This window comes from Lagenorhynchus albirostris, chromosome 6 (assembly GCF_949774975.1).
Source record: "Lagenorhynchus albirostris chromosome 6, mLagAlb1.1, whole genome shotgun sequence".
Lineage (NCBI taxonomy): Eukaryota > Metazoa > Chordata > Mammalia > Artiodactyla > Delphinidae > Lagenorhynchus > Lagenorhynchus albirostris.
Window position 1 is genome coordinate 114,929,407 of NC_083100.1, and position 14,891 is coordinate 114,944,297.

At 55.3% G+C, this 14,891-nt stretch overlaps 1 protein-coding gene across 3 annotated transcripts in view; it reads left to right on the forward strand.

Annotated features, from left to right (window-relative positions):
• MYO7B (myosin VIIB) overlaps positions 1-14,891 on the forward strand; it is a 77,791-nt gene that overhangs the window by 49,997 nt on the left and 12,903 nt on the right. For 2 of the 3 annotated variants that reach the window (XM_060151542.1, XM_060151543.1), the window contains exons 23-30: positions 132-299; positions 3,275-3,352; positions 3,502-3,629; positions 7,695-7,821; positions 9,890-10,009; positions 11,066-11,239; positions 11,833-12,060; positions 13,353-13,520. In XM_060151542.1, coding sequence (XP_060007525.1) covers positions 132-299; positions 3,275-3,352; positions 3,502-3,629; positions 7,695-7,821; positions 9,890-10,009; positions 11,066-11,239; positions 11,833-12,060; positions 13,353-13,520 — 1,191 coding nt within the window. The remainder of the gene's footprint in view (positions 1-131; positions 300-3,274; positions 3,353-3,501; positions 3,630-7,694; positions 7,822-9,889; positions 10,010-11,065; positions 11,240-11,832; positions 12,061-13,352; positions 13,521-14,891) is intronic. The other variant, XM_060151544.1, reaches the window with a different exon arrangement.

Here is a 14,891-nt window from a genome sequence, read left to right on the forward strand (position 1 = left end):
CCTGGTTCTCTGGTTTCTAGTGGCTCAGGCCTCCCCCTGGTTCAGCGGGAACCAGGCACGGACGGGGTTCTGTGGGCTCCCCGCTGCGTGGAGCTGGCTTCCAGCTGGGCACTCTGTCCCCGTCTCCCCAGGCCGCCCTGGCTGTGTGGAACATCATCCTGAGGTTCATGGGTGACATCCCGGAGCCCGTGCTCTTTGCCAGGAACACCCTGCGTGGTGGCTCGGTGATGCGGCAGACCCATGACACCCCGGGCAGGGAGAGCGGTGCCCAGCCTCCGGCACACGGCGGATCCACACAGGTGCGCAGTGGGCGGGGGCACAAAGGGCGTACTCCCTTCTGGGGTCCCCAGGCCCCGGAAGCTGGACCGGAAGGGGGAGGCAAGACGTGGAGTGAGCATCACCTGCTGGACCCAGGGACCCCCGAGGCTTTTCAGTCTTGAATGGCGCTCAGGAACTCATGAGTCAGGCATCACACCCAGGGCTTTATGAATTAATACAGTCATCACAGGAGAGGATCTCCCAGGCTCTGAACACTGGGTGTGACCTGAACATTGGACAGTAATGCTAACAACAGATGTTATTACTGACTGGCGACGTGCTATATGCCAGTTGCTTGTCTTCAGTTAACTTCCAGTGGAGCCGTCCCTACAAGGTAGGGATTATTAAGTTTACTGTAGCTAGAGAAACTGAGAAGTGAAGTGACTTGTTCCCAGATCACAGTGAATACGTGTGACGCAGCTGGGCTTTGAATCCATTCTGCTGAATTCAGAGACCAAATTCCTTACCCATGTTCTGCCCTGTCCTCTGATGGAAGGTTAATTCACATCCATTTTTGGTCAGAAGTCCTTCCTAAAGCCCTGGTTTCATGATGTCATCTTAGTGGAATTAACCAAAATAGTCCAAAGGAATGACACAGCAGTGATAGCACTCGGGCCCACCAGCATCAGGAGTCCCGCGATCGCCTATGATTCTGACACCAATTCCAATGTATGTGGATTTTTCCCCACACCAAGACTTCTCAGTACCAGCTGGGTGTCCTACAGTTCAACTCAATCCTGACACTATCTGTCTGGAGATAGCGTCTGATTCCACAGATGAAGGGCTCCATCCTTCAAGATGACCCCTGCTTCAGCACAAGTCCAGATTGTTCCTCATTTGCTGACCCACTGGCTATAATCAGAGGTTCCCACGACACCCTCCTTGGGTTTAATTTGCGAGAGTGGCTCAGAGAATTCGGAGCAACATTTTACTTACTACATTACTGGTTTATTATAAAAGGATACAACTCAGAACAGCCAGATGGGAGAGATGCATAGGGCATGGTGTGGGGAAAGATTAAGATGCTTCTATGGGGAATTCCCAGGTGGTCCAGTGGTTAGGACTCCATACTTTCACTGCCGAGGGCCTGGGTTCAATCGCTGGTCAGGAAACTAAGATCCCACAGGCCACACGGTGCAGCCAAAAAATAAATAATAAATAATACGAAAAAAAAAAAGAAGCTTCATGTCCTCTCCAGGTACCACTCTCGCTAAATCTCCAAGTGGTCACCAACCTGGAAGCTCTCTGAACCCTGTTCTTTTGGGGGTTTATGCAGGCCTCATTACATAGATACGATGGATGAAATCATTGGCCGCTGAGCCAGCTGAACTCAATCTCCCGCCCCTCCCCCCTCCCCTTGTCCCCTGGCAACCAGACCCACCCTTAGGTGCTTTCCAAAAGTCACCTCATTAACATAAAAAGACACCTTTATCATAGGAAATTCCAAGGGTTTTAGGAGCTCTGTGCCAGTAATGGGGACAAAGACCAAATATATATTTCTTATTAGAAATCACAATATCACAGTGCCCCATACCTCAGCTCAGATAGCTGTGAGGTCCTGTGTGCAGACCAGCTGCATAGACACCTAAGGGAGTCTGCAGCCTGGCATCACGTGGCCAGATCTGGTCCAGGGATTACATGGAAGTTGCCCAAACTCAAGCCCTGACTCCCTGACCTCTAGAGATGTGGGCTCTGCAGAGTGTAATAGTCATTCATTGCTGTGTAACAAATTACCCCCTAAATTTGACAGCTTGAAACAGCCCACATTCGTTATCTCAGACAGTTTTTGAGGGTCAGGAACAGCTTAGCTGGTTAGTTCGGGCTCAAGGTCTCTGGTGAGGTTGCAGTCAAGCTGTCATCTCCAAGCTCGACTGGGGCTATGGGATCTGCTTCCAAATGGCTCCCTCACATAGCTGCTGGCAGGAGACCTCAGCTCTGGCCACCTGGGCCTCTCCGTGGTGCTGCCCGAGTGTTCTCACATATGCTTCCTCCACAATGAGTGACCTCAGAGAGACAGCAGGAAGGAAGCTTCAATGCCTACATGCCACGGTGGGTGAGAATGTCAGGAGGCAAGGGCCACTGGGGACCACCTTGGAGGCTGGCCACCTCTCAGGGAGGGGATGCTGGGAGGTGGTCCAGCCACTGGCACCTCTGGAAGGTGAGCACAGGGAGGACTGGCTTCCCAGAGGTCAGATCTCGAATGTTCCTTCCTGCACACTTATTAAGCACCCACCGTGTGCCCCCCGAGGAGGAGCAGTGGGCTGAGTGAGCCTTGCCCACCCTCGCCCGCCAGCCTACCATGTTTTATGTTTGTCCCCTGTGTGGCAAACCAGTTTTAGCCCAGCCAGAAGCTGGTGCCCAGCCCTGGACCCGGTCCCACATTGAGCTCTAATTTTGGCAGGAACTTCTCATGACACCATCAGGACAGGGTGTGACCCCTGCCTAAGGAGACCAGCAGATCACGATGGCTGGGGGCAGACCCCCCCCCACCCAGACCAGGCCCCGCAGCTTAGAATCTTCTCATCTCTGGGAAAGCCCTACCTTGCAGTGGGTGGAGTGTATTCCAATTCATCCACCAAATTGTCACAGAGAATGACCATAGCCTGGGGCTGTCCTGGGCACCTGGGCTCAGACCCAGCCCGCTTGGCTGGCGAGAGGTCCAAGCTTTGGAATCAGGACAGTCCTGAGCCCTCCCAGAGGGCGGGTGACTGGCCGAGCAGCTTTTGCCCAGTTTCTCACTTTCCCTCGCCTGTTTCCTCACTCAGCTGTGAGGATGGCAATGCACACCTGTCAGTGTTGCACAGCTCGGTCAAGATGAGGGGCTGCTCGGCGCTTTGTCAATCGGCTGGGAAATGGCTGGGGGATCTGGAGACTAGCCCCACCCTAGGCACTGTTGGGTCAGATTGGGAGGTGCTACCCCAGCTCACCATCCCTCAAGAACTCTCTCCATCCACAGAGGCCCAACCACAGGGACAGAGGGACCAAGGACATCTCCTCCATGAATCTGAAGCGGTCCTCCAGGGTCACGGGCCAGGTGAGCCCAGGGACAGGGGACCTGGGCCTGTCCCCAGCTCTGCTGCCCGCTGGCTGGCCTGCGGCAGCATTCCAGGCTTTCGCCCCGGTTTCCTCCTTTGCAAATGGGAAGAATCTCAGGTGTCCTGACTGCCGCCTTTGGGTTTCAAGGTGGCCAGCCAGCTGAATATCAGGGAAGAGGCATTTGATCCTGACGAACCCATCTCAGACCGACCCATGTCCAATCTGGAGAAGGTGCAGTTCATTGTGGGTTATGCCATCCTGCGGCCCAGCCTCAGGTCAGTCCCCACCCCCGTCGCACCCCATTCAGAACATGGGACCCCTCATTGGCTCTCAGCCCATGGCTGCAGCCCTACCCTGCTCCCTACCCTGGGGCCTGCCGGCTGGGTCTCAGGACAGCAGACGTTATCATCAAGGGTTCTCTATTTGCTCTGGGTTAAAACCCCTGGGTGAAACCCAGTTTTAGGAAGACAAATTCATCATGGGCTGGTGATTCATTTGATAACCAGCTTTAATGCAAGTCCGTTTAAATGGGCAAGTCCCTCATTTATGTTACATATATTTTACTTTATATACAATTTGCTTTACAGGAATTGTGTTTTTATAGAAATTTAAAGAACCATGTATACTGCTTTCAGGGACAGACTACTGTATCTCAAGGGTTCACATATTTTAAGTTATTATTTTTAACCAAATTGGGGGAATTTGGGGCATTATTTCTTCAAATGTTTTTTTCTACTTCATTCTCTCTCTCTTTTCCTTTGAACTCTAATTAAACCTATGGAAGACTTTTATATTATCCCTCACATCCCTGAGGGTCTGTTCATCCCTGCTTTCTTTTTTTCTCCTCTGTTCTTTCGATTGGATAGTTTCTATTAATCTATCTTCACATTCACTGATTTTTCTTTGGTCTTCCCCAGTCTGCTATTATACCCATCCAACATTTTTTTTTTTAATTTCAGATGTTATATTTTTCAATTCTAGAGTTTGCAATTGGTTCTTTTTTATAGTTTCTGTTTCTCTGCCAAGATATCCTGTTTGTTCATTCACTATGAGCATAGTGTCCTTTATATCTTTGAGCACAGTTATGATAGTTATTAAACCTTTTCTGATAAATCCATATCTGGTTCATCTTGGGGCCAGTTTCCACTGATTGCCTTTTCTCTTGAGAATGGTCATGTTTTCCTGTTTCCTCATATGTCCAGTACCTGACTGTTATTTTCTCAGAAATCTAGTACTTTGGGATTGTATCCTAGACATTTGGGGATGATATGTTTAGAGACTCTGGAATCTGTTGTATTCCTTCAGAGAGTGTTGACTTTTCATTTTGGCAGACAATTAACTTGGGTGGATTCAAACTCTGCCTCCCTTTGGTGAGCAGCACCTGGAAACCCTGTTCAGTTATTTTAGCCTTTGCTGGACTACCTGGAGTCTTCCCCACACATGTGTAGATCAAGGGTGAGCCAGAGATTCAGGAAGATTTTATATGCAAAATGTAGGACTGCTCTTCTTTGGCTGTCTTCATTACAGGATTTCTCTTTTCACTTTCAACTGCTGTGGGTACCCAAACTCTGTCTTCTGGTTCTTCAAGCCAGTAAGACTAGCGTTTTAGCTGCCTGCATGACACTAACATGGCAACTCTTCCAACTTAGTTGGTTCTACTGGTAATTCTCTCATGGTTAGTCCTCACTGGCCACCACACCCTCCAACATGGCAGACCCATATAAGATGATTGTGGGTTCTTCAGATACCCTGTAGACATTTCCACACAGTCCTGACCCCAGCTGGGGCCAATACTGTCTCAGAGATCCCTTGACGTTCTCTGTCATCTCTAGACCCTAATGGAACATACCACAGCCTCTTAACCACTGGGACCCTCTGGAATGATGGTTGACCTGCTTGTGTGGATCCCAGCAAGATGCCTGAAGCCCAGCTCCTTCCATGGCCTCCTCTTGGTCAACCGACACCCATCCACGCTTGCCCCACCAAACTGTACAAGTGCAGTTCTCAGCTCTTGACTGTTCTTTCTCCATCTTGCCCATCAAGGGTGGCTTAGACTTCTCTAGCAGGAAGCAGACACTAGTCTCTTGTTCATGGAGACCCCCAACTTTTATCTCCAGGGGACACAAACGAAGCACTCTCAAGAGCTCTGTCATCATGCCCCATTCCAGTACCCTGGGGTGGTTCAATGGGCTGCTGGGGCTCATCATGCCTCAGATGGGGAGTGAGATGGGTCCCGTCTCTAGCAGACAATCTCCATCTCCATTAGCAGTTCTCCTGGGTCCCCCCTCACTCCCCCTCACTTAGATGTAGTGAAGATGAGCCAGAGATCTCTCTACTCCCATGAAGTCGCTTCCAGGAATCACCTTTCAAATTTCTCACCTTCCTTTATGCAGGCTGGAGATGGCGTGCTGGCTGGACTGGTTCTGCCATCTTTTAGTAAATCCTACAAGAGTGTATCTCTTTAGAATATTGAGTATTATCATCTGTTTATCCTTGGCTTTGGAGTCTTAGCCAAATTCCAAGACAAAGCAAATGCCCCACTTCACATCCAGCCACACGTTTGATAAATGTTTATTAAGTACCTGCTCAGGGCCAGGCCCTGGCCTGTGGGCTGGGGATGTAGAGATGAAGACAACGTGTCTCTGTCCTCAAGGAGTCCATCCTTTAGTTGGGGAGCATGGGAGGACCCGGAGACCCACAATAACTGCCTGTGCTAAGGTGTTGATCCAGTGGGGGCACCGAAAAAGAGTAGGGCCAGGTGGGGTGGGAAGGAGGAGGGGTGTTCGCTAGACAGAGGGAGAGGGTGATCAGGATCACAGAGTTCTGAAACAGCCTGAGGGTCTGCAATTCCGGATGATTTGTCCCAGCTGGGGCCCGGAGTTTGAATTCAATCCTTAGAGCACAGGGAAAAGCTTTAAGAGAAGACCATGATCATAGATGACTTCCAGAAAGATCTTCCTGGCAATGACATGGAGGGATGGAGCCTGGGGGTGGGAGGCCAGGAGAGGGCTGCTGCAGAGCTGATGAGGGAGCCCAGGGAGCAGAAGTGGAGAGCAGGGGACAGAGAAATTTTCCAGGAGACAGATAGTAGGATGTGGTGGCTGATGGGTGGAGTCTGGGGTGGCCCCCAGATTTCCCATCTGGGAGAGTGGTTGATGGCAGTGCCTGCAGAGGCTGCAGAAGGAGGAGGTCTGCTGGGACTGACTGTACTGGCCCAGGAAAGCTGGCCGTGCACATCTCTTCTGAACTCTGTGGTCAGCAACGTGACATTGGTAGCTTGAAATCAGCACTGGTGGGAATATTTACACCACAGAAATTGGCAAATGCAATGAATTTCAGGGCTTTTTCCCCCAGAAGAGTTGGTTGTTAAACATTTAGGAGCATACCACTGTGTAATTAGGGGAAAGATGCTGGTCTCTGGATGTGTGAGGTTGGAGAGGCTAATGTGACACTTTTATAAGTCGATAGAGGCTTGAGTCAGCAGGGAAGAGTGGAGGAAAGCCCCTTCCCCAAGAGGACACAGAGAAGAGAGGCTCATGAGCCTGTGGGAATGGGAACTGATCAGGAGGTGAGGAGTTGAGGGGTTCTCCCTTGAAGTCCCCACTCTCCTCCCTGCAGTGGCGGGGTGGGGGGTGCTGCATTCAGGGGAAGGGGGAGGACCTCTAGGCAGAGGGAAAGGTTTGAAATAACTGTGAGGTTGGGGAAAGGAACAGATCAGAGTGGGCTGATCTACTAGGAGCAGGGCTTTGGCTGGAGACCCCTCGGCCCATCCTGTAGCTGTGACCCACAGCTGGAGGGTCAAGGTGCTGTGAGCAGAGTGGGTGAGGGCGGGAGCAAAGGCCCAAGGGGCCGAGATGACTGACTAGGAGGACGGAGGGCTGAGGCCTTGGGAAGACAGGAAACAAGGGCTATCAGGAACGGGGGCGCAGAGGGACTTCCCTGGTGGTCCAGTGGTTAAGACTCCACGCTCCCAATGCAGGGGGCCCGGGTTCGATCCCTGCTCAGGAACTAGGTTCCATGTGCCGCAACTAAGACGCAGCACAGCCAAATAAATAAATAAATATTAAGGGGGAAAAAAAAAGGAGTGGGGCTACAGAGCCCACTGGGGAGACATTGGAGGGAGCACAGTCCTGGGAGATGACAGGGTCCACGGTGGGCCTGGATGTGAGGAGGTGAGGGTGTGCAGCAAAAGCAATTGGAGGCGAGGAGGCTGGAGGTCCCCCTGCAGACATGTCTGCCCCTAGGGGTGCAGAAGGAGCTGTGTGCCCCTGTGCCCCGTTCTCCTCTTCTCCCCCAGAGCCAGCCCCCTGCCTGGCCTCCCAGCGCTCCGTGTCTTTTAGGGACGAGATTTACTGCCAGATCTGCAAGCAGCTCTCGGAGAACTACAAAACAAGCAGCCTGGCCCGGGGCTGGATCCTGCTTGGCCTGTGCCTGGGCTGTTTCCCGCCCTCCGAAAGGTTCATGAAGGTGGGAAGGGCCGGGGGCAGGGGCTGAAGGCGGGGGCAGCACGGGTGGGCCCGGGGCCCTGGAGCAGGTCCAGACATCCTGACGCATGCATGGCCCAGTTCTCCTGCTACTGCAGGCCAGGATGGGTATCAGTGCCTGGGCTTCTTTGAGCCTCAGTTTCCCATCTGCAAAAAAGGATGCTCCTTCCAACCTCTAATCAGGATCTGCAGAGTCATCTTACCTGGGCTCAGTCACCAGGAGACAATGAGACAATCAATGGGTGCAGTGGGCATTGAAAAGGCAAAGGGGTCTGAGGAGTGAGCACCAACCAGAGATTGGCTGCAGCATCTCTCTCTAGGCCTTAGAACTAACAAGGGAGGTGCTTTCAAGTGTTGGAGGCCCCAGCCCTTGCTACTCTAATATACCTTTTGGTTCTGATGATAAAAATAATATGTAGGGGGCTTCCCTGGTGGCGCAGTGGTTGAGAGTCCACCTGCCGATGCAGGGGACACGGTTCGTGCCCCAGTCCGGGAAGATCCCACATGCCGCGGAGCGGCTGGGCCCGTGAGCCATGGCCGCTGAGTCTGCGCGTCCAGAGCCTGTGCTCCGCAATGGCAGAGGCCACAACAGTGAGAGGCCCACGTACCGCAAAAAAAAAAAAAAAAAAAAAAAAAAGTGTAATATGTAGGATATGAAGAAAATCTAGAAAGAAAATAAAAGTCATCCCCACACCCAGAGGTAACTTCCATTACAATTCCTGGCCTTTTGTGGTGTGATAGGGTCATACTTGGAATCACATAGAAAACAATATCACTACCTCTTGTCCCTTCAGGGACAGCAGGAAGTGTGGTCACCCTGGCCATCTGCCCTAGGCCCTGGGCCACCCTTGACACCAGTAAACCCTTCCAGGCTGCATCTCCTCAAAGAATCTCTCTGAGAGACAAAAAAGTTTTCAATGCCTTGTTTCAGCATCTTATCAAACATATTTTGAACATCGGCTCTCCTGCAGCTTTCACTTATCTTATGTGTCTTCTCATGTCATAAACTGTTCCCAAATGGCTGTGCTAATGCCATCTGTTAGTGCTGTCCCAGCGCGTATTTCACTCATTGATGGACATTTAGGATCCATCTTCCAATTGCCCATCACCATAAACACCACTATGATTAAAAACTATAGGGACTTCCCTGGTGGCACAGTGGTTAAGAATCCGCCTGCCAAAGCTGGGGACATGGGTTCGAGCCCTGGTCCGGGAAGATCCCACATGCCGCGGAGCAGCTAAGCCCCTGCGCCACAACTACTGAGCCTGTGCTCTAGAGACAGCAAACCACAAACTACTGAGCCCACGCACCACAACTACTGAAGCCCATGCGCCCTAGAGCCCATGCGGCACAACTACTGAGCCTGCATGCCACAGCTCCTGCAACCCGCATGCACTAGGGCCTGCGTGCCATGACTACTGAGCCCACATGCTGCAACTACTGAAGCCCGCGTGCCTAGATCCCGTGCTCTGCAACAAGAGAAGCCACCGCAATGAGAAGCCCGCGCATCGCAACAAAGTGTAGCCCCTGCTCGCCACAACTAGAGAAAGCCCACGTACAGCAACGAAGACCCAATGCAGCCAAAAGACTAAATAAATTTAAAAAATGAAAAGCAAAAAAACCTATATATCTCCCTTTATCATAGGTTTGAATTATTAAGTCGAAGAGTGTACTTTTTAAACTATGTACTATTTAAAACGTATTGACAAATGACTCCTCAGAAATGCCGTGCAATTGATATTTCTTCTCACAGTGTGAGAGCCCCATGTCAATGCACCTTTGCCAACACTATTATCATTTTTATTTTCATTTAAAAATTTTTTCCAGTTTTACTGAAATATAATTGACATATAACATTGTTCAAGTGTAGGGTGTACAGTGTAGTGATTTTAGATAGGTGTGTATTGCAGAATGATTGCCAAGTAAGGTTAGTTAACACATCCAACATCCATAGTTACAATTAGTATCACAGTTTCTAGAATCTGGACAGTAAGTAGAAAGTGTTCTCTATTCTAAGTGTCTTCGTCCCCTTCCCTTCCTCGCCCACCAGTATCTGCTGAACTTCATTGGTCAAGGGCCAGTCGGCTACGGGCCCTTCTGTGCTGAGCGCCTGAGACGCACCTGTGCCAACGGGGTGCGCACGGAGCCGCCCTCCTGGCTGGAGCTGCAGGTAGGGGCGAGAGACGGTCCATGTGGGGTGGTGCCAGCCGTCATGGCTCTTCCAGCTCATGGGGCTGCCGGCAGGAAGTGTGCACTCCGGGCCCGTCCACCGCCTTCTGTGCCTGTGGTCCCTGGGACCCTCCCCAGGCCTGGTCCAGCCTTCAGAATTGCACCCTTGCCACCAATCTAAATCGGCATTCCTTTAGGGCCCTACCAGCTGAAGGGGAAAGTAAGTCTACTCAGTTCCTTAGCTGCAGGGTGTGAGTGGCTGCTTAAAGCGTTACCCCTCCCGAGGACATACGCATTTTATATGGCCAACCAAGGTTGTCTGCCGTGGTGGCAATGTTGTTTGTGTCACCTGTGAGCTCCTGCAGTATCCTCAGGAAAGGACCTTCAGAAGCAGGCAGGGTTGAGGGGACACCCCTGCCCCGCACTATACCTGCAGCTCCTGAAAGGCACTCACTGTCTGTGCCCCATGGTGCCCTATACCAGGGTAACCTCCCGCCACACCCCCTCCCATCCTCGCCCTGCCACCCGAGTCCACAGGGCCTCCCCACTTCCACCTTACCTACCTGCTCTGCCCATGAGCCTTGGAGTTGCATGTGAACCTGCCTTAACGGTGTGGTGGTGCTCACGCCCTGCTGTACACAGAGAGGAACAGTGGCTTCCTTGGACCCAAAACGTTCCAGAGTACGAGACCCAGCCATTTCCGAGAGCTTCTTGACTTTCTGTGATTCTGAGTCACCCAGCCAGAGTTCAGGGATCTCATGTTAAAATTGGGCCTCCCACTTGCCGGCTGCATCCCAGGGGCGCGGCCCTGGCCCCGTCTGTCAGTTCAGTAGCAGATGTCCGTTGGCCAGGACTTCTGTTAACTCCCTGCCGAACCGGGTGGGGCTTCAGAAGGCTCCTCCCCCTGGAACCCACGGGGATGAGCCAGCAGAGGCAGCGTGTTGAGAAGAGGGGATGGTGGACCGGCCTCCCATCCCAGGGTTCCGGGAGCACCAGCGCCGGCAGCTGAGTCCAGGAGCCTCCCGGCTAGAGGACCTGAGTCTTCGTGTGTCCCCAGGCTGTCAAGTCCAAGAAGCGCGTCCCGATCCATGTGACCTTGGCGACTGGAGAGAGCCTGACCGTCTCGGTGGACTCAGCCTCGACGTCTCGGGAAGTCTGCCTGCACATCGCCCACAAGCAGGGCCTCAGCGACCACGTGGGCTTTTCCCTGCAGGTTGCCGTGTACGACAAGGTACTGGCCAGGGGGTCCCATCCACCACCCGCCTATCAGCCTAGCCACCGCTCGCCTTGCCGGCTGCCAAACACAGATACGAACACAAACTCCCGCTCACAGACATGCCTCCCAACCAGGCAACCTGCCCACCTGCCCCAACACTCATGCGCTCAGCCCAGTGGCTGTACCTCGGCCCCAGACGGTGTCACAGGCACGCTGGTAGGGCCCCCCCCACATCCTGCTCCAAGCCCCCCACGCTGGGAGCTCAGACTCCCATGTAGCAGTGCGGAGGTCACACCAGCAGTGCCCCACCTGAACCCCACATCGTCGCCCCCCCCAGATGCCCTGACGCCCATGCCCACAGCCTCAGACCGAGACGTGCTCACGCCAACCAACCAATCAGAGTGTTCCGACCCCGTCACGTGGGCATGTGCCGCCTGTGGGCGGGGCGGGCAGGGGGACAGTGTTGGGGGGGTGATTGACAGTCCACGCCACATGGGGAGGAGTCCCTCGGGCGTCCAGCGGGCTCTTGTCCTGCGTGTGCCAAGGGCAGGTGGGGCAGCCTGACATGCAGCAGTCACTCACCCCTGCCGCCCCGATTCTGGCCTCAGTTCTGGTCCCTGGGCAGCGGGCGCGACCACGTGATGGACGCCGTGGCCCAGTGTGAGCAGCTGGCCCGGGAGAGGGGCGAGAGCGAGCGCCAGACGCCCTGGCGCCTCTACTTCCGGAAGGAGTTCTTCACCCCGTGGCATGACTCCCGGGAGGACCCGGTCAGCACCCGCCTCATTTACCACCAAGTCCTCCACGGAGTCCGGTCTGGCGAGTACAGCTTCGAGAAGGTGAGGGGACCGCGGCCGTCAGGGCCCTGAAGACCCACCCATCAGACAGCCTGAGGAAGCGCCCTGTTCCAGCGCAGGGGCGGCGGAGACAGAGCAAGGGCAGCTGGGCTGCGGCCACCAGGGATGGCCGTGGGGAGCTGGAGGGCAGGCCGCCAGGGGAGAGGAGCGGGCCCGGGGGTACGTCCGCCAGTGCAGGTCCCTGGGCCCCTCTGGGCGCAGCTGTCCCTGCCCGGCCGCCTCCATCTCGTCCCTCAGCCATAGGTTTGCTCAAGCCGCTGGGGTTTGGGGCACCTGCAGCAGGTGGGGAAGCCCTCCCATCAGCCCCGAGCCCACCTGGCCTCACCACGGCAGCTGCTTATGGGGCAGCAGGGCCTGGGGGTGAAGAACATGGCCTTGGAGCCCCAGCACTTGAGTTCAGGGCCCACCTGTGCCTCTTCCTGGCAGTGTGACCTTGGAACTTTAGGTCACCTCTCTGAACCTCTGGCCCTCAGCTGGAAAGTGCAGAGTCACCTGAGCTTTCCGTATGTTTGTGAGACTCGAGGGAAGGGAGCTTGTGCACCTGAAGCCCTAGGGCAGCACTGCCCCTGTTCAGTGGGTGCAGACCTCCCGGGCCTGAATCGGAGGGTGCTGCCCTGGGGGTCGGAGGCAGCCACGGCAGCCCTGGAGGCCTGCCTGGAATGGGGCAGTGGGCAGGGAGAGGCAGGGGTGAGGGGAAAAGGGGGCCCGGAGGGCAGGCAGCTGGGTGGCCGGGCAAGGTTCTGGTCTCCCGGGAAGCCCTGGGCTGCTTGGAGCAGGAACCCTGCTCTGTGCTGTGCATGCTGGGGCCTTACACAGGCTTCCACCCACACGAGCCCTGCAGAGGCCATACAGGGGTGGCCACTGGTCACCTTTGCTCAGTGAGGACTGGGGGAGACAGGGTGAAGGCCTCGCCCACCCTCACCCCACTCAGACAGCAGTGTTTGGGGCTCCACCCAGGCCTCAGAGCTCCCTCCCACACATTCTCTGGCTCCGGAGGGCTGAGAGAGGGGCACAGGGGATCCCCCCTTGTCCTCAGGCAGAGGCCCCGCAGGGCTCAGGCCAAGGCTGCTGGGAGGTCCCTGCCTGCCAGCCGGAGCCCAGCCAGCGTCGGGGCCCAGTTGGGGCCCGCGGAGGTTCTGCCGTGTTGGGGGAGGGGCAGGTCCTGCCTAGCGGAGGTGGCTGGTCACCTCTGCTGCCCCGGGGCGAGAGCGTCCTGGGGGAGGGTGGGCTCTCAACGCCCGCCCCCCCCGCTGTGTGTCCCCCGGGCTGTGCAGGAGAAAGAGCTGGTGCAACTGCTGGCCCAGTGCTGCGCCGTGCAGCTCGGCGCCTCGGTGAGGAGCCAGGCCGTCCAGGAGCTGCTGCCCAGCTGTGTCCCCCCGAAGCTCTACAGGACCAAGCCCCCAGAGAAGTGGGCCAGCCTGGTCACCGCCGCCCTCACTGAGGTCAGCTCCCCAGAGCCTGTGCACTGGGGCTGTGCAGCTCTTTATGGGGGCCCTGGGGGCCCTGGGGTGTGTAAAGCGGATGGAGACCCCGTGACGAGTCCCCACTCATGGGGGGTTGGGAGACTAACTTGCCGCTCAGCAGAGCCCTGTCTCTTCAGGTTGAAAGAGTCTCGCTCAGGTCCACTCCCTCTGACAGGCCCGTTCCGTCTTCCCTCCTCCTTCCACGGTGGCATCCTGCCATAGGTCAGGGCAGCTCAGCCCTGCACTGGTCTCCACTGCAGTGTCGGGCTGGGCCCTGGCCTTCCGGCGCGGGAGGGCATCCCCAGCTGCTGACCGCGAGTGCGCCCTTGCCTCGGCACCAGGCCCGCCCTGTGAGGCCCCATCCTGGCCCCAAGCCTTACGGTGTCCCCTTGCTGGGCCCTGTGTGCCCGGGGCTGGCTCTGGACAGCAGGGAGGGCTGCCCCTCTTCTACCCCTGCTTGGTCAGCCCGCACCAAGTGAAGGCGGCTCCCGGAGGCTCACAGCCTCATCCCCAAGCCTCTACCTGCACCTCCCAACACCCACTCATGTTCTCGAGATCACCTGCACCAGCAGAGGTTTCTGCTGCTCCTAAACTTCCACCCCAAGAAGGGACAAAGACAGGCTGTCTGATTCAGTCCCCCTGTCTCTCTTCCCCTCCCCACAGGGCTGTCCCAAACCCGGCCCTCTGTCAGAGCCTCCTTCCTCATAGGGTGCTTTGCTCTGCAGCGTGGCCTGAGGGTGCAAAGGCATCTCTGAGGACCTGGCTGGCTGGTGCAGCTGCTGCAGGAGAGCTGTGCACGGGGGGTTACTGAGGATACAAGCCTTTGGTTAATGCCTCCCCTGCATTAACTTGCACTGGGGGCCAAGAAAGAACACGACAAGCAGTGGGAGATACGAAGGCAACAAGGCGCTTGTCTGTCAGGGGTTGAGAGCCCAGTGGCAGGGGGATAAGCCCCGGGGGAGTGGCAGCAGGGGCCATCCAAGTGCAGAGAAGGGCAGGGAGGATGACCAAGCAACACGCTTTCCATTCTGGCAACACAGGAGGAGGTGCTCAAAGTGGGTCCGTAGACAAGGGTCCTGTACGCCTGCGGCAGGGGATGCAGCGTGGTCTTTCCTGCTCTTAGGGTGTCACAGTGCACAGCCCTTAGGAAAGGCTCTAAGAAGTCCTGCAGGACAGAAGCCTGATTGTCTTACCCAATGTTCCCCGCACAAGCTTGATCGCATATGCTCTGTTCCACAAGGCAGTGGCTAGCATCCCTTGGGGACAATCCTTGAACGGGAATTTGGGGAAGCAAACCCTGTTGGTTGTTCCCGTTGTTTCCCAGCCTGAGTGGATGTGTTTACAGGGGAG